The sequence below is a fragment of the Trichomycterus rosablanca genome, chromosome 6 (genome assembly GCF_030014385.1).
Source record: "Trichomycterus rosablanca isolate fTriRos1 chromosome 6, fTriRos1.hap1, whole genome shotgun sequence".
In the NCBI taxonomy this organism is placed as follows: domain Eukaryota; kingdom Metazoa; phylum Chordata; class Actinopteri; order Siluriformes; family Trichomycteridae; genus Trichomycterus; species Trichomycterus rosablanca.
The window spans coordinates 44,522,222-44,545,375 of NC_085993.1; the positions used below are offsets into that span (position 1 = coordinate 44,522,222).

General features: G+C 40.0%; 1 protein-coding gene across 1 annotated transcript in view; it reads left to right on the forward strand.

The window, feature by feature from the left end:
- Positions 1–23,154, forward strand: part of vdrb (vitamin D receptor b) — a 53,004-nt gene that overhangs the window by 21,329 nt on the left and 8,521 nt on the right. The window contains exons 3-6 of the mRNA XM_062997039.1: positions 12,588–12,732; positions 14,817–14,947; positions 15,078–15,262; positions 16,895–16,994. Coding sequence (XP_062853109.1) covers positions 12,590–12,732; positions 14,817–14,947; positions 15,078–15,262; positions 16,895–16,994 — 559 coding nt within the window. The 5' untranslated portion in view covers positions 12,588–12,589. The remainder of the gene's footprint in view (positions 1–12,587; positions 12,733–14,816; positions 14,948–15,077; positions 15,263–16,894; positions 16,995–23,154) is intronic.

A 23,154-nucleotide genomic window follows, 5' to 3' on the forward strand; every position in this document is an offset into this window, starting at 1 on the left:
CATAATTGCACAATCACACCACATCATTTTTTACCATTGTATTTATACACCTCCACCCACAGGGGCATCACGGTGGCTCGGTGGGTAGCACTGTTGCCACACAGCAAGAATCAAGGATAAAGCGTTTGATAATAATTAAAAGAAAAATGAACATAATATAAGATTCTAAAGTTCTGAGAGAATGTAAATAGTCACCAGCAGCATAAATCAGGTCTGAACATTCGTAGTTCTCTCACACAGCTGGAAGTTCATTAGAAGGTCACAAGCACTGTCACAAGATTTGTACATGTCAGCGCATACAAATACACCCTGGCAGAGACCTTTGCATTTTTACAATGGTTGTTAAGTAATTAATCTCATTATTATGAGTTGAATAGCGCTTTAGTAGATGATAAACTATTTAAATTAAATGAATCAGTTCAGTGGAATTTCTTTATAGCCTTGTAAATTGTACAGTATGTTCAGCATTAAAACATTGTTCATAACACAGAGAATTGTACCATACATTAACAAAATATTTTACAGTTAGGAAAACAGCATAGAATAAAATATTAAATATAAAACTATCATTGTAATTTTTTATAATTTTTGTATATCTTTTTATGGTGCATAAGTAGGGATGTAACGATACACTCTACCCACTAGGGCTGCAACGATTCCTGGAGAAACTCGAGTAATTCGATTACTAAAAATCATCAATGCAAATTTTTCACATCGAGGCATCGTTTATTCTATACGTTTAATCTATATGGGCAGGTGAGGTGAAGAAGCCGAGGGCTGCGTCCGAAATCTCATACTTTAAAAGAACTTAACAGGACTTAAACCGGGTACTTTTTGCATACATTTGGACACACTCGCCGCTCCCGCGTACTGTTCAGTATGAAAGTATGCGATTTAGGACACAGCCGAGATTTGATAGCTCGGACTGCAAAATGGAGAGAGAGAGAAAATAGCGAGGGGTGAACAGAGGAGACTGGACAGAGAAAACCACAGAAAGTTTGAGATCATTTTAAGCTGGAAAAAACAAAAAACTCAGAACAACATCAACACCATCAGAGCGTCTTGTTATTACGTTTACTTTTCTTCATTGCAACCACCACATGCTTTTTTGAAGGCTTAGGCAAACACACATGTACACGCACACAAACGCCAAATCTACCTCATCTAGGAGATACAATCCTGACAGAACTTTTTTTGCCTCCTACAAACGCCACAAAGCCTCCCAACTAAATATTAAAGCTTTATGTTCTGCGTGAGCTGTAGCTGAAACTTTTAGTTCTGAAAGTTGCACAAATTAGAGGTAATTTGTAATGAAGTAATTTGATTTATTTTTGATGTTTTTGTTTTTGCATTTCAAAGTGTTCTGTTTAAACTGTCCTGTATGCAAGGAATAAAAATGTGCAGTTTGTCTTAGGAGACATGTCTTATTTAATCTTAAATGTATTTATTTTTGCTCTTCATTAAAGCAAAAGTATTTCTTATTCGATTACTCGATTAATCGCTGGAATAATCGATAGAATATTTGATTACAAAAATGATAGTTGCAGCCCTACTACCCACGATGCGATACGATTCACGATACTGGGTTCACGATACGATTTTTCCCGTGTTTTTTTAAACAAAATGAAATTGAAGACAAATTATGACATTTTCCTTTTGTTATTTCTCTTTTAAAAAAAATACTGTATTTGTGCTTATCTTTTATTTATCTAAATAATGAATGCCCTTTTATTTCTGAGGTAGGTACAAACTATGCCAAATAATGCTTATTGTGTAAAAAAAACTTAAATAAAATTTCAAAACAAATCCAACATTATATAAATAAATGAATAATACACATAAAGAAAGTATCCTCGCATAAATAAATTGGCTGGAAAATCCCCTACCTGGCAACTTTGTGAAGTGCCATCAACCAGGCGAGGTGAATAGTGCCAGTGCCCTCTGCTGTTTAAAGTGAATATTGATTTATCTTAAATAAATAACCGATTCGAATCGTGGCACGTGCACCGATTTTTAACTGTCTTGTGGTGCATCGTTACATCCCTTTGCTTAAGGCATACCATGAGACACTGTTACCTGAATCAGCCTAATCTTGATATATTTATTTATGTACATTTTTCATTTCAATTTTACCACCACTTTATTCTGGTCAGGGTCATGGTGGGTCTGGTGTTATGCAGTAATTCACCCCGGTCAGATTCCAATCCATCGTAGGGCCTTGGACACTCAGATGTAGCCAATCATGTCTGTATGTAGTCGCCTGACAGGTCAGTAGCACCGCTGGGGATTCGTACCTTAATCCCAGTGGCAGTGGGCTAGAGCTGCTCACCTGAGTGCCCTACATTATAATTGTGGTCACCGCACCACAAAAATACTTCAGGTCTTTTTTACAGTATTCTGTTCACAAACAAAAGTCTTGCTGTGGTGGTACTACATGACATTTTAATACATTAGATTTTAAGGACAAAACCTTTTTAATAATTGGAGCACTTCTATAGCTGTCATGTTTACCATCTGCAAAAACTACTTATATAAAGTATTAATTTAAATTACACTAAAATATCCTTTTTAATAGTTTGTTTTTGTGTACATGACCAAATGTATTTAAACTATACACTGATCAGCCATAACATTAAAACCACCTCCTTGTTTCTACACTCACTGTCCATTTTATCAGCTCCACTTACCATATGGGAGCACTTTGTAGTTCTACAATTACTGACTGTAGTCCATCAGTTTCTCTGCATGCTTTGTTAGCCCCCTTTCATGCTGTTCTTTAATGGTCAGGACCACCACAGAGCAGGTATTATTTAGGTGGTGGGTCATTCTCAGCCCTGTGACACTGACATGGTGGTGGTGTGTTAGTGTGTGTTGTGCTGGTATGAGTGGATAACACACAGCAATGCTGATGGAGTTTTTAAACACCTCACTGTCACTGCTGGACTGAGAATAGTCCACCAATCAAAAATTTCCAGCCAGCAGTGCCCCGTGGGCAGCATCCTGTGACCACTGATGAAGGTCTAGAAGATGACCAACTCAAACAGCAGCAATAGATGAGCGATCGTCTCTGACTTTACATCTACAAGGTAGACCAACTAGGTAGGAGTGTCTAATAGAGTGGACAGTGAGTGGACACGGTATTTGAAAACTCCACTCATACCAGCACAACACACACTAACACACCACCACCATGTCATTGTCACTGCAGTGCTGAGAATGATCCACCACCCAAATAATACCTGCTCTGTGGTGGTCGTGTAAGGGTCATGACTATTGAAGAACAGGGTGAAAGCAGGCTTAAAAGGTATGTAGAGAAATGGATGGACTACAGTCAGTAATTGTAGAACTACAAAGTGCTCCTATATGGTAAGTGGAGCTGATAAAATGGACAGTGAGTGTAGAAACAAGGAGGTGGTTTTAATGTTATGGCTGATATGTGTATTTACATAACGAAAATATTGTAGAATAGTGTCATGCTGTCATGTCATGTATCTGGACATGAGGAAAGGTGATTAAAGTAAAATATGTTTTAATATTGTATTTAACTGCACATATAGTCTTTTGCACCATCCACGTCCTACAGTATTGCAGTAATAATAAACTGTGAGCTATTTATCACTCACTCGGTCAGTCGTTATGGTTGAGAAAAATATTTACTGTTTTTTTTAACTACCTGTGTATGAATGTAATGAATCTAAAATAAAAAGTGGGACTATTGGCACATATTGACCTGGAAAATATGAATTATTAGCATGACTCAAAATTTCCATTTTAGTTCTTGTGTACAGCTGGCCTTGATGTGAGTTAGTGCCGCAGGTGATGTATATGCAGCATTTTGTTCATACACAAGCTGTAAAACGAGACAAATACCTGCGGATATGGTAATAAATAAAGATGCAAAACAAGACCTAACATTTACAGCGGAGATTCACTGGGTTCTGCAGACCAGTTACAGTGTGGTGTCTAGACAGATTCTGATATTGATATCCTCACACTAACCAGGCCAGCTCTGTTCAGGCAAGTTACGCAAATCTTTAAAGGTGTAATGAATCCACGCTTCAAGTTATTTTATATCCTGTGTTAATGTGGAAGAATTGTGTTCCAGCCCAGATACTATTTAATATCTGATTCAGACTTTAGGTTGCATACACTGATCAGCCATAACATTAAAACCACCTCCTTTTATCAGCTACAATTACTGACTGTAGTCCAACTGTTTTTCTACATACTTTTTTAGCCTGCTTTCGCGTGTTCTTCAATGGTCAGGACCACCACAGAGCAGGTATTATTTAGGTGGTGGATCATTCTCAGCACTGCAGTGACAATGACATGGTGGTGGTGTGTTAGTGTGTGTTGTGCCGGTATGAGTGGATCAGACACAGCAGCGCTGCTGGAGTTTTTAAATACCGTGTCCACTCACTGTCCACTCTATTAGACACTCCTACCTAGTTGGTCCACCTTGTAGATGTAAAGTCAGAGCTGATCGCTCATCTATTGCTGCTGTTTGAGTTGGTCATCTTCTATACCTTCATCAGTGGTCGCAGGACGCTGCCCACGGGGCGCTGTTGGCTGGATATTTTTCGTTGGTGGAGTATTCTCAGTCCAGCAGTGACAGTGAGGTGTTTAAAAACTGCAGCAGCGCTGCTGTGTCTGATCCACTCATACCAGCACAACACACACTAACACACCACCACCATGTCAGTGTCACTGCAGTGCTGAGAATGATCCACCACCCAAATAATACCTGCTCTGTAGTGGTCCTGTGGTGGTCGTGTAAGGGTCATGACTATTGAAGAACAGGGTGAAAGCAGGCTAAAAAGGTATGTAGAGAAATGGATGGATTACAGTCAGTAATTGTAGAAATACAAAGTGCTCCTATATGGTAAGTGGAGCTGATAAAATGGACAGTGAGTGTAGAAACATGGAGGTGGTTTTAATGTTATGCCTGATCGGTGTATTTCAGTGCCAGTAACACAGAATGGTACGGACCAAATTCATTCTGCAAATGGCATTCGACAGAAAAAGGTGACAAATTAAAGAAATAAAATTCAAGTAAGATTTTTTGCTATTGTTCTTCTTTTTTCCTCTTTTTAGCAACCACTAGGTTTATGTATAAATGCAGATGTTATTAATATTAAATTATAGCTTTTTAAAATGTGCACTCCAAAACATTTTCAACCCACTTTAGTGGAATCCTTTTTGAGTTTTTTTGGGATTCGAGCAGCTGAAATAAGTGGGAAAATAGAAGAAGTGCCAGACTGGGATACTGGATGATATAATTAACCAGTAAACACTGTACCATGCTTTTTGGCATGCATGAAATGCTGATCTTTACTTATACTTACTTTTTTATGGTCGGTTAAGCATAGGAAGGTTAAGTTTTTGTAACTTCCAATCCCTAAAAATATGCAGAACGTGAATTGGCTCATTGGAGAGAATAAGACCTAATGAGTAATGTTACGATTATATACACCGATAAGGCATAACATTATAACCACCTCCTTGTTTCTACACTCACTGTCCATTTTATCAGCTCCACTTACCACATAGAAGCACTTTGTAGTTCTACAATTACTGACTGCAGTCCATCTGTTTTTCTACATACCTTTTTTAGCCCCTTTCATGCTGTTCTTCAATGGTCTGGACCCCCACAGGACAACTACATTTACATTTACATTTACATTTTTAGCATTTAGCTTTTTATCCAAAGCGACTTACAGTACTGTGACAGTATACAGTCTGAGCAATTGGGGGTTAAGGACCTTGCTTAAGGGTCCAACAGCAGCAATCTGGCAGTGGTGGGGCTTGAACCAGGAATCTTTTAATTACTAGTCCAGTCCCTTAACCGCTAGGCTACAACTGCCCATAACTGCCACTACAGAGTAGGTATTATTTGGTGAATCATTCTCAGCACTGCAGTGACACTGACATGGTGGTGGTGTGTTAGTGTGTGTTGTGCTGGTATGAGTGGATCAGACACAGCAGCGCTGATGGAGTTTTTAAAAACCTCACTGTCACTGTTGGACTGAGAATAGTCCACCAACCAAAAATATAACCAACCAACAGCGCCCCGTGGGCAGCGTCCTGTGACCACTGATGAAGGTCTATAGTATGACCAGCTCACACAACAGCAATAGATGAGCGATCGTCTCTGACTTTACATCTACAAGGTGGACCAACTAGGTAGGAGTGTCTAATAGAGTGGACACGAGTGTTGACCTGTGACAGATTTTTTTTTTTTTTTTTGGTGGCTTAGGACCCACAATCATGACCCGGACGAGCAAAGCAAGCTCTGTCTACTCAAAAGTGCAGCCAAACCAAACTTTGTTTTTATATAATAAAGACAGCACTTTCGATTCAGACACCTGGATCTTTCAGCTTCATTTGCACCAGAACGTTTGGTTCACATTCTGCCAGCAGTCCAGTTTTAATCCTCATCCATCCTGCAGCTTGCAAATAAGAACCACCAACCTCAGTTTTGACCGTAATAGGTTTGTTTATTATTTAAGAGGTTTTTTTTCCACAGGCTGATGAAAGTGTGGGTCAATCATTCAGGAGCCACTATAATCAAACCAAATGAGTTTTTACTCTGCTCTGTGCCATGCTGATGGATGTGTGAGTACGTCTAGGTGATTAGTGCATTTTAATAAACTTTAAAAGTATTCATGGCTGAAAACAAAATAAAAAGTGACACTGTGGCAGTACAGTGAGGGGGTTCTTATGGAGCCAGTGTTAACTAAGATACAGTGATCAGCCATAACATTAAAAGCACCTCCATGTTTCTACACTCACTGTCCATTTTATCAGCTCCACTTACATATGGTAAAGAAGCACTTTGTAGTTCTACAATTACTGACTGTAGTCCATCTATTTCTCGACATACCTTTTAAGTCTGCTTTCACCCTGTTCTTCAATGGTCAGGACCCCCACAGGACCACCAGAGAGCAGGTATGATTCTTAGCACTGCACTGACGCTGACATGGTGGTGGTGTGTTAGTGTGTGTTGTGCTAGTATGAGTGGATCAGACACAGCAGCGCTGCTGGAGTTTTCAAATACCGTGTCCACTCACTGTCCACTCTATTAGACACTCCTACCTAGTTGGTCCACCTTGTAGATGTAAAGTCAGAGACGATCGCTCATCTATTGCTGCTGTTTGAGTTGGTCATCTTCTAGACCTTCATCGGTGGTCACAGGACGCTGCCCACTGGGCGCTGTTGGCTGGATATTTTTGGTTGGTGGAGTATTCTCAGTCCAGCAGTGACAGTGAGGTGTTTAAAAACTCCATCAGCACTCATACCAACACAACACACACTAACACACCACCACCATGTTAGTGTCACTGCAGTGCTGAGAATGACACACCACCCAAATAATACCTACTCTGGGGTGGTCCTGGGAGAGTCCTGAATTGTAGAACAGGGTGAAAGCGGGCTAACAAAGCATGCAAAGAAACAGATGGACTACAGTCAGTAATTGTAGAACTACAAAGTGCTTCTATATGGTAAGTGGAGCTGATAAAATGAACAGTGAGTGTAGAAACAAGGAGGTGGTTTTAATGTTATGGCTGATCAGTGTATACATGTAAAGTCAGAATATAAATAGAGCCGTTTGCACATTCTGATGATCCCCTGGAAGGCAGAGTAAACAACCGCTAAGCTGTGAAAGGTGATTTTTTTAGTGCAATATAAAACTAGCTACAAAACAGCTCATGCTCAGCAGACTAGCAGTATTGAATTACACCCATCGTAAATAGTTTGTTCACCAGGATTTATAAATATTGTTCCTCATAAATAAAAGATGTGGAAATGTAAAGGAGAATTCCCAACATTCTACACGTAAACATCACATCAAGTGAAAAATAGGAACAGGCAGCTGACCAGCACGTGTCATTCATGTGCACGTTTATTATCTTTACTGACTGCTTAATTGTGGTGGGTTTATAGCCTACCTGGAAATGCTGGAGGCAAAAATACACATAAGACAGGATACCTATATACAGTGTATCACAAAAGTGAGTACACCCCTCACATTTCTGCAGATATTTAAGTATATCTTTTCATGGGACAACACTGACACATTGACACTTTGACACAATGAAAAGTAGTCTGTGTGCAGCTTATGTAACAGTGTAAATTTATTCTTCCCTCAAAATAACTCAATATACAGCCATTAATGTCTAAACCACCGGCAACAAAAGTGAGTACACCCCTAAGAGACTACACCCCTAAATGTCCAAATTGAGCACCGCTTGTCATTTTCCCTTAGTGTTACTAGGTCTCAGGTGTGCATAGGGAGCAGGTGTGTTCAATTTAGTAGTACAGCTCTCACACTCTCTCATACTGGTCACTGAAAGTTCCAACATGGCACCTCATGGCAAAGAACTCTCTGAGGATCTTAAAAGACGAATTGTTGCGCTACATGAAGATGGCCAAGGCTACAAGAAGATTGCCAACACCCTGAAACTGAGCTGCAGCACAGTGGCCAAGATCATCCAGCGTTTTAAAAGAGCAGGGTCCACTCAGAACAGACCTTGCGTTGGTCGTCCAAAGAAGCTGAGTGCACGTGCTCAGCGTCACATCCAACTGCTGTCTTTGAAAGATAGGCGCAGGAGTGCTGTCAGCATTGCTGCAGAGATTGAAAAGGTGGAGGGTCAGCCTGTCAGTGCTCAGACCATACGCCGCACACTACATCAAATTGGTCTGCATGGCTGTCACCCCAGAAGGAAGCCTCTTCTGAAGTCTCTACACAAGAAAGCCCGCAAACAGTTTGCTGAAGACATGTCAACAAAGGACATGGATTACTGGAACCATGTCCTATGGTCTGATGAGACCAAGATTAATTTGTTTGGTTCAGATGGTCTCAAGCATGTGTGGCGGCAATCAGGTGAGGAGTACAAAGATAAGTGTGTCATGCCTACAGTCAAGCATGGTGGTGGGAATGCCATGGTCTGGGGCTGCATGAGTGCAGCAGGTGTTGGGGAGTTACATTTCATTGAGGGACACATGAACTGCAATATGTACTGTGAAATACTGAAGCAGAGCATGATCCCCTCCCTCCGGAAACTGGGTCGCAGGGCAGTGTTCCAGCATGATAATGACCCCAAACACACCTCTAAGACGACCACTGCTTTATTGAAGAGGCTGAGGGTAAAGGTGATGGACTGGCCAAGCATGTCTCCAGACCTAAACCCAATAGAACATCTTTGGGGCATCCTCAAGCGGAAGGTGGAGGAGCGCAAAGTCTCGAATATCCGCCAGCTCCGTGATGTCGTCATGGAGGAGTGGAAAAGCATTCCAGTGGCAACCTGTGAAGCTCTGGTAAACTCCATGCCCAGGAGAGTTAAGGCAGTTCTGGGAAATAATGGTGGCCACACAAAATATTGACACTTCAGGAACTTTCACTAAGGGGTGTACTCACTTTTGTTGCCGGTGGTTTAGACATTAATGGCTGTATATTGAGTTATTTTGAGGGAAGAATAAATTTACACTGTTATATAAGCTGCACACAGACTACTTTTCATTGTGTCAAAGTGTCATTTTGTCAGTGTTGTCCCATGAAAAGATATACTTAAATATCTGAAGAAATGTGAGGGGTGTACTCACTTTTGTGATACACTGTACCTAGGGGAAATTCCAAGTAGCCAGCTTACCTACTGGTATGCTTTGGAAGGCAAAAGGAAAACGGTATTCTTGGATGGCACACAGACGCAGGGAAAACAAGCCTGCCCTTTCATAGACAGTGACCGTAGATAAGGATGGAACCTAGATTTTTGGGGCACCCACACTATCTAATGTGCCACTATACACTGATCAGCCATAACATATGAACCACCTCCTTGTTTCTACACACATTGTCCATTTTATCAGCTCCACTTACCATATAGAAGCACTTTGTAGTTCTACAATTACTGACTGTAGTCCATCTGTTTCTCTACATGCTTTGTTAGCCCCCTTTCATGCTTTTCTTCAATGGTCAGGACCCCCACAGGACCACTACAGAGCAGGTATTATTTGGGTGGTGGGTCATTCTCAGCACTGCAGTGACACTGACATGGTGGTGGTGTGTTAGTTTGTGTTGTACTGGTATGAGTGGATAAGACACAACAGTGCTGATGGAGTTTTTAAGCACCTCACTGTCACTGCTGGACTGAGAATTATCCACCAACCAAAAATATATCCAGCCAACAGCTTTCCGTAGGCAGTCTAGAAGATGACCAACTCAAACAGCAGCAATAGATGATCGATCGTCTCTGACTTTACATCTACAAGGACCAAGTAGGTAGGAGTGTCTAGAGTGGACACGGTATTTAAAAACTCCAGCAGCGCTGCTGTGTCTGATCCACTCATACCAGCACAACACACACTAACACACCACCACCATGTCAGTGTCACTGCAGTGCTGAGAATGATCCACCACCCAAATAATACCTGCTCTGTGGTGGTCCTGGGAGAGTCCTGACCACTGAAGAACAGCATGAAAGGGGGCTAACAAAGTATGTAGAGAAACAGATGGACTACAGTCAGTAATTGTAGAACTACAAAGTGCTTCTATATTGTAAGTGGAGTTGATAAAATAGATCATGAGTGTAGAAACAAGGAGGTGGTTTTAATGTTATGGCTGATTAGTGTAATGCTCTGCATGTTTTAAAGCGTATAGAAATGAATATCCAAGCTCCAACCTACAGCAAAAAAAATTAGGTTGAAAATCTCAGCTCTGTGTTTGTGAATGTGTGTTTGTGTGTGCTGTATTAAACTACACTCATATTTTGTTTTGCTTTTTTTTTATTGTAAATAAATTCAAACAGAACTTGGCCTAAAAACAAATGTTGCTCTTTTGTACTTTAAACTTATTCCCTAAATACTTGCATTCCATCACTGCCCAACCCTGGGTGTGTATATTTGTGTGTGTGTGTTTCAGGATCTGCAGTCATATTTTTATAGAAATTGCATGTAATGGACATCATAGGGTCCTTAGCATTCCGGAAAACCTGCTCTTTATTCGAAAACCCATCTTGTTTTTCTGCCATAAACCAAATCTGGTATTCTGAGTGAAAACAGGAATGCTGTGACATCACTCCTTATCCTCCAGGAGTGTTTTTTTGTTCAGCCAGTGCTGGTCCTGTTTGCATGTGGAGTGTTTTTGAGGCTTTAAAGTACAAAACCCCATTTCCATAAAGGTTAAAAAGTAAAAATAGATCATTAAATCTTATTTAAATTATTTAAAAAAAGATTTTCAGTTTTCACTGATCAAATTTATTGTTTTTGAATATACACCGACCTGGCATAACATTATGACCACTGACGGGTGAAGTGAATAACACTGATTATCTCTTCATCACGGCACCTGTTAGTAGGTGGGATAAATTAGGCAGCAAGTGAACATTTTATCCTCAAAGTTGATGTGTTAGAAGCAGGAAAAATGGGCGACGTCTGTCTTTCCCCCCAATACAAACTCAGCCGTGGACTCATCTGACCAAACAGCACATATGAGCTGAGGCCCAGAGAACTCTGAGGCGTTTCTATATAGAATTGATGTACAGCTTTCTTTTTGTGTAATAGAATATCAGGTTGTCTGGACTGTGTTAAGTGACAATGGTTTTCTGAAGTACTGCCAAGCCCATGTGGCTATATTTATTACAGTAGCTTGACTGTTTCTCATGCAGTGCAGTCTGATTAGCACAAAGGTCACACACATTCAGTAGGGGTTTTCTCTTGGCCCTAGATACCCTAGATTGAGATCTCTTCAGAATCTTTTTACAATATTATGAACAGTAGGTGGTGAACGACAAAATTATTTGCATTTTTTAACTAAATTTATCTTGCATTGAGAAATTTTCTTTTTTTAACTGATTGGGAATTCTCTTACTAAGTTTGGCACAAAGTGGTGAGCAGCGATCCATCATTGCTTGTAAAGACTGATCCTTTGGTGAATCCTGCTTTTATACCCATCATGATTTTCTCACCTTTTAATTGTGGAATGCTGTAACTTGAATATTCTGTAAACTTTGTACTTTTATTTTGCTTCTGTCCCAACTTTTGTGGAGTGTTTTGCAGGCTTCAAATTCCAAAAAAACAGTGTTTCTATTTACAAATAGAATTAGTTGATCTGTGAAACATTAACAAATCACAGATTCTTCTTATTGCGTTTAACAAAACGTCCTAACTTTTTTCTGGAATTGGGGTCTGTATTTAGGAAGTTCAACAAGGCTTTGTGAACCCGATCTGAGGACAGATTCTGGGTTCACCTCACTAATTTAGGACGCGCATACATTAAAATCGCTAATGTGAAGGATCTCTTGTTTTTCAGCCGACCGCTGTCACCTGCTGTTGTATCCCAGCCAAAGTGATTTACAGTTCTATTAAAGCATTGTTAATTATTCAGCATTGTGCTAAAGCACGTCAGTTATGATTTGTGGTTCTGTTTTGATATTGGGTAACGTTAAAGGATAGGGAGATTTCCAGCTGCTTTACCCATTACATACAGTCAATTTCTCCTGCAGCTCCGCCCCCGCAGTCTGGCAATCAGTAAACCCGCTGCTCACCAGACCTAACGCTGTCTTCATATTTCTCTCCGTCTGTCTGTGCAGTGATGGAGTCCACAGTTAGTACGTCCTCTCAAATGCCTGATGAGTTTGATCGGAATGTACCCCGGATCTGCGGGGTGTGTGGTGACAAAGCTTCTGGTTTCCACTTTAATGCCATGACCTGTGAGGGCTGCAAGGGCTTCTTCAGGTACATCCACAACTTCACATATGTACACACACACACACACACACACACACACCTGTATAAAGTTAGTTGGAATATAACTTTTATATAAATGTCAAGAAATAAGTCACCTTTAAACATAATATTACACAGTGCTACCAAAAAAGTCCATAGATAACATTTATTAAAGTGCGTTTACATTCTCTCACCCCCTCTGTATACACCAATCAGCCATAACATTAAAACCACCTCCTTGTTTCTACACTCATTGTCCATTTTATCTGCTCCACTTACCATATAGAAGCACTTTGAAGTTCTACAATTACTGACTGTAGTCCATCTGTGTTTTTAACCTGCTTTCACCCTGTTCTTCAATGGTCAGGACCACCACAGAGCAGGTATTATTTAGGTGGTGGATCATTCTCAGCACTGCAGTGACAATGACATGGTGGTGGTGTGTTAGTGTGTGTTGTGCTGGTATGAGTGGATCAGACACAGCAGCGCTGCTGGAGTTTTAAAATGCCGTTTTCACTCACTGTCCACTCTGTTAGACACTCCTACCTAGTTGGTCCACCTTGTAGATGTAAGGTCAGAGCTGATCGCTCATCTATTGCTGCTGTTTGAGTTGGTCATCTTCTAGACCTTCATTAGTGGTCACAGGACGCTGGACATGGGGTGCTGTTGGCTGGATATTTTTGGTTGGTGGAGTATTCTCAGTCCAGCAGTGACAGTGAGGTGTTTAAAAACTCCATCAGCATTGCTGTGTCTAAACAACTCATACCAGCACAACACACACTAACACACCACCACCATGTCAGTGTCACTGCAGTGCTGAGAATGATCCACCACCCAAATAATACCTGCTCTGTGGGTGTCCTGACCATTGAACAACAGCATGAAAGGGGGCTAACAAAGCATGCAGAGAAACAGATGGATTACAGTCAGTAATTGTAGAACTACAAAGTGCTTCTATATGGTAAGTGGAGCTGATAAAATGGACAATGTGTGTAGAAACAAAGAGGTGGTTTTAATGTTATGGCTGATCGGTGTATATATACAATATATGGCCAAAAATATTTGAACACTTGGCCACAGCTTGTTGGACATTCTATTTAAAAAACAAATGCTTTTAAAAAATAGTGATCTTCTCACACTTCTACACGGGATTTAATCAGCATTCCATGTGTAATTCACAAGTGATTCATCTATAAATCTATAAATAATCAATAATCATGTGTATAATCAACACTGCCTTTCTGTACAAGGGTTCTTCTTTCCTCACTCTATTAAGAATTTCAAAAAAAAAAATTACGTCACTTTTCTGCAGCATGTAGCCACTGATGCACCGCTGCTTTTACATCATCATCATCATCATCACATGAAAATCTTCTTCCCATTAAAGCTTCTTTGAGCGTCCAAAAAGTGGAAATCAGATGGTGCTAAATCTGGAATATAAACTCTCTTTAAGTCTTTAAGACAGTGGTCCCCAACCACCGGGCGCCGGGTCATTTATTACCGGGCCGCACAGCAAGAATAAATAATTAGAGATTGTTACATCTGCAATGAAAACACTGCTTCCATTTCCAACACACGGGTGTTTATCATCTCATATCACCCCCAGGTGGAAGCAGTGTCTCGTTGCAGCGAAAAAAGCTCATTTGTGAGCAGTACAGTTATTCTATTTTGAATCCTCCCGTAAAATTTTATCTTATATGAAACCGATCCGTGGTGCAAAAAAGGTTGGGGAGCACTGCTCTAAGACACGACCAATTACTACTCCTCCCACCCTCATCGTTCCCAATCAAAATATAAAAGTGCAGATACTTTTTGAAGATCCCTTGTATATAGTGCTTTAATTTCCAAACCTTGATTAAGTTGATTTGACGTCTGTTGACACTTGGCATGTGTCAGCATTTCACAGTATTATAACCTAAAACTAATTGCACTGGAATCACTCTAGGCCTTTCTTCAGTCACTTGCTGTTTCAGTCTACCAAGGATTAAATAAATTTCACCTAGATGTATAGGAATGTGAAGTTCCAACTATACAGCAGCACTTTCTTGTTGATCAAACCACTGATATCACCGTCATGTTTCTTTCCCTTTTAGACGCAGCATGAAACGCAAAGCCAGCTTTACGTGCCCTTTTAGTGGAAGCTGCTCCATCACTAAGGACAACCGCCGCCACTGCCAGTCCTGCAGACTCAAACGCTGTTTGGATATTGGCATGATGAAGGAGTGTGAGTTACGCAGAGTTACATAAATATTTCACAACTTGAAAAACATTTGCAGCTCTTGTTTGCTTTTCATCATTAGCTTGGTGTCTCGTATAACCGTCACCACTTTCTCATTATGCCTTGTGTTAAACAGTTATCCTTACTGATGAGGAAGTGCAAAGAAAGAAGGATCTCATTCAGAAGAGAAAGAAAGAGGAGGCGCAGAAGGAGGCGCAGAAGCCCCGGCTCACAGATGAGCACAGCACGCTCATCACCGTACTGCTGGAGGCACATCACAAAACCTACGATGACTCCTACTCTGATTTCTCCCGCTTTCGAGTAAACTTTCAATTCTTTTCTATTTGATATTTATTGAGTGAGAGTTAAAGCCCAACAGACTATCATATTACAAGGGAATAAGAGACGGGAAAGTGTCTTAAAACCACAACGTGAGCGTTTTTCCTGTTTACTCTACAAGACCTGTTCTTTATAATCTGTGGTAGATGGAACACCTTTATTTGTCATACGCATGTACAGTACACTGGTTTCCCCATATATTCCGCATACATTAATTTTAGTTTTTATGTAAGCTGGGGTCAAAGTGCAGGGTCAGCCTTTGTACGGCACCCCTGGAGCTGAGAGGACTAAGGGCCTTGCTCGAGGGCCCAACAGTGGCAGCATAGCAGGTCTAAGATTTAAAGCCACAACCTTCCGATTGGTTGTCCAAAGCTCCACCTACCAGGCCACCACTGTTCCTTATAACGGCAAAGTAAATTTTATGGGCTTATCTTCTTCTTGCTATGACATGTACATTCACAGCATTTAGACAACTAGAGCAATTTAGGGTTAAGGTCCTTGCTCAGGGGTCCAACAGTGGCAAGAGCTACTACTGAGCTACCCTGAAAATGAGTAATTCTTAAACTACTACTACTACTGAGCTACCCTGAAAATGAAAATAGTAAAAATATAATTTCTAAGTTAGATCTTAACCTTGCTGGTACTTGTGGTTATGCATCAGTTGCAATTTTCACACAGTTGTCTAATCTGTGTAATTAGAATTACACATAGATTCATTGTAACAATGTAGGATTTATGCACAAAAATAGACATAACTAAGCCAAATGATACATTTTACTTAAAACAACGTCATTTTCAACAGCTCTTAGTTGTGATATTTGATTATATTTAATATTGTAATAATTGAAACTGAAAGAGGTTCAATTAACATGTTTGTGGTTTATTTTCTTTAAAAAAACTTGTAGTGTATTGTAAAACTGTTGTCAGTTTCCAACTGCTAACAATCCTGCCTTTTATTCCCCCCAGCCTTTGTGCTTCCCTAACAAAACAAAACCAATGTTACTTATTTTTGTACTTATTGTAGTGAATTTACCTGAACTTGGTTACTATAAGATGGATTCACTGATTTCTGATTGTGATAAAATTTGAATTTGGGTGGCAAAGCTGTAAATTGTGCTAACCCATTACCACTTGGATCCAGGGTTCGAATTACCAGCAATGCTGTCGGCCGGACCAGCGTCTACAGACAGACACGATTGTTTATGACTGGGGGGAGGGAACGGCATTGTGTCTTATGAGTAAGGGGAAACTGGACCTACCACGACCCTGACCAGGATGCAGTGGTGGTAAAACATAAAAATGAAAAAAAAAAATTATGTAACCTTTTTTGACTAGATCTACTTAAAAGCTGTTTTGCTTTAAGGAATCGGTACATGCATGCAAAAGCTGAAAATGATCTGTAGCCGTGCTATAAAATTGGGTGATGACATAAGTGATTTTAAAAATAGTTTGAAATAAAGTAAGACTACAATTAAAGCAACAGTAGCAGATAGTTGTGGTGCTCCTGGAACTCTCGACCTGGCCAGTATCTGAAATGATAAGCCACCACTGCTCACATTGGAAATTCTCATTTAAATCTTAATTGTAAATGCCTTTTGTTTTTGTGTCTCACAGCCTCCAGTGAGAGAAGGTCCAGTTACACGCAGTGCCAGTCGAGCTGCTTCACTGCACTCTCTCTCAGATGCTTCCTCTGACTCCTTCAGCCACTCTCCTGGTAAGACACACACCTTTACACACACTACAGCTACACACTGTATAGCGTTGTAATGTAATATTATGGTTATGGAATGAAGTAAATGTAACACGTGTGTAGTGAGAGGCAGAATGTGTGGATTCTCTGCAGGATGTTTATTAGGGTTAATGTTAGTCATGGTAGGGTTCATTTCAGTAAAAAAATTACATATAGTGTCTTCTGTTTCATCTTAGTATGAAACTTAAGCTAAACATTTCATTTAAGATGTTTAAGGGTAGAACTGGGAGATTTAAGCATAAAACTGATTTGTAAAATATTTGTCAGTGAACATTCCACCATAAACCATGCAATGTTTCTCTCTTTTTTAATGTAAGGAAACAAAATTACTAAATATAAATTTTCCAAGTTGCACTTGAATGCAGTTTCAGACATGACTCTTTAACTTACCAGAACTGACAGTGGGGCAGCTTTTTACTAAAAAAAAGTATTGAAAAACATTCCAGGTAACCTAAGATTAAATTGTTCTGCAAGCTTTGCGACTGGCCCACAGGCAAACGTCAGACATTTATTGCTATGTAATTTGTAGTCTTGTAGCTGCTGGGATGTGAGAGGCATGAGTGGTGTGGTTGTGTTACATATTTTAACTTGCAGCTTAGCCAACCACAGTTGTACGCAAAAAGTTTCTTGTCTTACAATTTCTTGTTTTTAAAATGTAGTGCAAAAAAGTTCCACACTTTCTCTACAGAGTCCAAACATCTGCACATCAATGCACAATTACTGTTAATACCTAGTTCACACTACACGATGTTTGCCCTGATTTTCGCTCGCCAACTGGTCGGCGCTAGATTTGCCGGCTCAGGAGCAACTCGGCGATCGAAACTCGGCTCTCAATCGCTGTGTGAACTACTCAACAACTTGATCCGAGCGGCTCGCTGAGTGTTTGCCGAGCGCTCGGCGACTGAAGTTATATATCTAGCATGTCAAATATCTGGATATGAGTCGGCCGACAGGCAATGAGTGCTATGTCGCATAGCCAATGAGAATGCAAGATACGGGGTGAGGGGAAACATGGGGTAGGAGTGTAAAAAGATGGGACAGGGGCATAATATAGTTTATATCAGAATACATCGGCACACACAGGTTTTACAGTATTTCTGACCTTATCGTTCTCTACAAAACATAACACCAATGTTGCACTGCAAAAAATATTTATTAACCTTCAACTCACTATAGAACAATCCATACTGTTCACGTAGCCAAATCCACTCAGATTTGTTTATTTTTTCTCCTTGATTTTACTCTGCACATCAGCACACAAACTTTGTTCACTCGCTACTTGTTGACGTGCATTTTTGGACGTGGTATCATTAAACCCCTCGTCACTTCTCGCGTTTGTTTTCGTGACGAAACGTAGTTTGGGAGACCAGAGAAGCTCGCCTGCGATTCCAGTTGGTGATAGATCGTGTAGTGTGAAACCCCCTATCGCCGATCAGTTGTGTAGTGTGAAAGCCACATCGACTTGAAAGACTTCCGGTAACAAGAGATCCAGTTGTGTAGTGTGAACTGTACAGCGACCTGACGACTTGGAAAGTCATGTAGTGTGAACTTGGCATAAGCTGCTAAATTTATTATAAATTGTGATCTAATGTAGCGGTTTTAAACCAGTGGGTCATGTTCTGAACCACTAGGGGCCTTAGTGAACCCAGAGGAAGCTGTTTTGTTAATAAGAGTGAAATTAATCATGTGTAATGGGGTGGCAAAATCAATAGGCTGTTAGCATACATCAGATCTCTTCTAAACAACCTATAGCCTACACTGGGTCTTTGAGGCATTTGATTCGTCACCTGCAAACAACAGATGGGCACTACCAATGATTCTTATTCATGATTCCTATTCAGTTGTTGATGCAGATCCTGCTGAAGCAGACCCAGGTGAGGAAACTCCCAACTATTAAAACATTTAGCAGATGACTAGTAAACATTTGTTTGAAAACAATATCTTTTGTTATCCTTGCTGAAAGCATAAGAAACTTGTGGGAGACCTGAACCCCACCCTTTCTAAAAACTTTACTTATGCCTGTAGGGATATAGCATTGTTTTTCAAAATACCTTCTGTAATAAAATATGTTCCATTCTGCAATAAAAGTGAGGCTGTCCTTATAATAGCCTACTTCATCAGCCTGCAGGATCAGACCTTTTCTCTTTTTTTCTCTAATGCACTTCCTCTGAAGACTACTACAGAGACAAACTAATACAACACCTACTGAATGAATTTTCTAGTCTTTTTTTAAAACCATTGATCAGTTCAGAAATGGTAAACAGTAGGAATGTAACAATACACTCTACCCGCGATGTGATGCGATTCACGATACTGGGTTCACGATACGATTTTTTCCCGATTTTTACAAAATGAAATTGAAGACAAATTATGACAAAGTTTCCTTTTATTATTTCTCTTAAAAAATAAAATACTGTATTTGTGCTTATCTTTTATTTATCTTTTATTAATAATGAATGCCCTTTTATTTCTGAGGTAGGTACAAACTATGCCAAATAATGCTTATTGTGTAAAAAAACAAATGAATTTTCAAAACAAATCCAACATTATATAAATAAATAAATAATACAAATAAAGAAAGTATCCTCGCATAAATAAATTTGGCTGGAAAATCCCCACTTTGTGAAGTGCTGTCAACCAGGCGAGGTGAATAACGCCAGTGCCCTCTGCTGTTTAAAGTGAATATCAATTCATCTTAAATGAATAATCGATTTGACTTGTGGCATATGTGCATCGATTTTAACTGTCTTGTGGTGCATCGTTACATCCTTAGTAAACAGCGTTTAAAATGCTTTGCACATACAAAGACAGCACATATGCTAACAGCTTTAGCATTTTTATTTAGAGGTAGTAGATACAAGCTTTATACTGCAAAAGGGTTTTTAATTCATTGCTGGAATAAAACCTGGACTGGCTGCACACCTAGAGGCAGTTTAAAGTAAACCGTGTTTTTGGAGGTGATGAGAATCCAGAGTATGCATTACAAAGGAAGAATAGCAGTAATTTAAAATTTTAAGGCTTAGACAAGGGCATACGTGTTTTTTCAGTGTGCTTGTAAACGTTTGAATACATTTTTGAGTAAATCGTTTTCTGCCATGATTCCTCCTGTCCTTCACATGAAAATGATGTAGGAATTCCTACATAGTTGATTTGAAATAAGTCTTGTTTTGTCACAGTTTATATCACAGCTGTCATATACCGATCTGCAAATACCCTGCCAGAGTCAAATCACTGCTGATAATTTTGTTATCAGATCATATATATTGTCAGACTACCCAGACCTTTTTAATCAAATCAAATCTAAGTTTGTCACATACATAGTGATACATGGTACAGCTTGCACATGAGCAGTTAGGTAAGATATTAATTATAAAGGACACCAAATATACACAAATACAGCAAAATTGAGAACATTTTCTTATAAAGCACGCATGTGTGGAAAGCATGATAATACAGTGACTCATCCTTCTGAATGAACAGAGTGTTTTCTTCTTAATAAAGAAGATATAGTGACACACACTTCCTGCTGTGTGTTTGTCTCTCAGGTAATTAAATAGATTATCGCTTCCTTGTATAAAATAAGCTTCTGTCATTTAAACAGGCCCAGGCTCAGAAGAAAAACATTACTATGAAACAATATATTAAATATGCACTTGTACACTTACCCAACCTGGCTGCTAATTGTTTTCACTGATCTGATAGCACGTTGTACCATTAAGGTCGACACAAAGGTTTTAAAATCAGGTGTCTGATGTTACTAAAATGTATGTATTTATACTCCAACCAGGCATAACATTATGACCACCTTCCTAATATTGTGTTGGCCCCCCTTTTGCTGCCAAAACAGCCCTGCAACTGCAATGCACTGTGTATTCTCACACCTTTCTATCAGAACCAGCATTAACTTCTTCAGCAGTTAGAGCTACAGTAGCTCGTCTGTTGGATCGGACCCACACAGGCCCGCCTTTGCTTTCTACGTGCATTGATGAGCCTTGGAAGCCCATGACCCTGTCACCGGCTTACCACTGTTCCTTCCTTGCACCACTTTTAGATACTGATATACTGACCACTGCAGACCAGGAACACCCCACAAGAGTTTTGGGGATGCTCTGACCCAGTCGTCTAGCCATCTCAATTCGGTCCTTGTCAAACTCGCTTAAATCCTCACGCTTGCTCATTTTTCCTGCTTCTAACACATCAACTTTGAGGATAAAATGTTCACTTGCTGCCTAATATACCCCACCCACTAACAGGTGTCGTGATGAAGATATAATCAGTGTTATTCACCTTCACCATAATGTTATGCCTGGTTGGTGTATATGTCTATAAGTTTTGGTGGTAAATATTATCCTCAGAAAACACTATCCTGATCATTTTCTAGAAACAAATGGGGCAAACTGGGAACCTACCTTGGAGAGAGTGGGAGGCATCACAAAGCATCACACATTGACTTATATCTAAAGACAGTTTAGTGCATTTTTAGACTTGAATATGTTTAGTATGTACAGTCCCTGACAGAAGTTCTGTCGCTTATCCATGTTGTGGAAACAAAAGCTTATAACCTGACTTTAAATTCATCCATTGGTTTTAGAAATGACTCATATGAAAGCTGAAACCCTCCCAAATGAGGTTTAATTTACGAAAATAAATTTGCTTCACTGCAGAAATATTGATCATTTAATGAACACAGAAAGGTCAGATTTTGGCAAGACAAAAGTTTTGTCGCCCACAGAAAGTAATAACATTGGTGAATGAAGTTGTGGTGCTATTAGAGCCATATTTAATATTTTGTGTGACTTCCATGAGCTTTAAGGACTGCATCCATGCGGTTCGACAATGATTCATACAATTTATTGATGAAGTCATCAGGAATAGCAAAGAATGCAGTCTTACATGCCTCCCAGAGTTCATCAAGATTCTTTGGTTTTGTCTTCCAAGCTTCCTCTTTCATCCTACTCCAAACATGCTCAATGATGTTCATGTCTGGTGACTGGGCTGGCCAGTCCTGGAGCACCTTGATCTTCTTCGCCTTGAGGAACTTTGATGTAGAGATGGATGTATGAGATGAAGCACCATCCTGCTGCAAAATTTGACCCCTTTTATGATTGGGAATGTAAGAGGTAGCTAATACTTCTTGATATTTTAGGCTATTGATATTGCCTTCCACCTTGCAAATGTTTCACACACCCCCATACTGAATGTAACCCCAGACCATGATCTTTCCACCACCAAACTTAACAGTTTTCTGGGTGAATCTTGGATCCATACGGGCTCCAGTAGGTCTCCTGCAGTATTTGCGGCGGCTGTGGTGTAATTCAACTGAAGATTCATCTGAGAAATCCACCTTCTGCCACTTTTCCAGCGTCCATCCGTTTAGCAGGCTGTGGGCCTTGGCAAATGCCACATGGTTTTTTAATTGCCTTTTGTTTAGTGCTGGCTTCTGGGCACTGATTCGACCATGGAGGCCATTTCGAGACAGAATCCTACAAACTGTTCTAGTTGACACAGGGACTTGAGGTGACCAGGCCTGGTGGAGCTCTGCTGCAGTGGAAGAGGGGCTGGCTTTGGATTTTCTAACCAACAAACGTTCCTCCTTAGCAGTTGTCTTGCGAGGTCTGCCGGACCTGGGCTTGTCAAAAACATCTCCAGTCTCTTCAAATCTTTTTTTAATTCTTTGTACTTGACGCTGAGACACATTAAAGGTGCCAGCCACCTCTGCAGTGGATCTGGTCTTCAGCCTCTTGATAATCAAGGCTTTGGTCGCAGGGTGGATTTTTGGCATGTTGTCAGAGGTGAAGTTGCAGTTCAAGTGAAGGTCTGGGGTGCTGGGGTTCTTTTTATACACACCCACTAATTAACCGATCAATTAGTGAGCACAGGTGAGGCTGTAAACTAGGATTGGGTGCATTATATGACAAGGCGACAAAACTTTTGTCTTGCCAAAATCTGACCTTTCTGTGTTCATTAAATGATCAATATTTCTGCAGTGAAGCAAATTTATTTTCGTAAATTAAACCTCATTTGGGAGGGTTTCAGCTTTCATATGAGTCATTTCTAAAACCAATGGATGAATTTAAAGTCAGGTTATAAGCTTTTGTTTCCACAACATGGATAAGCGACAGAA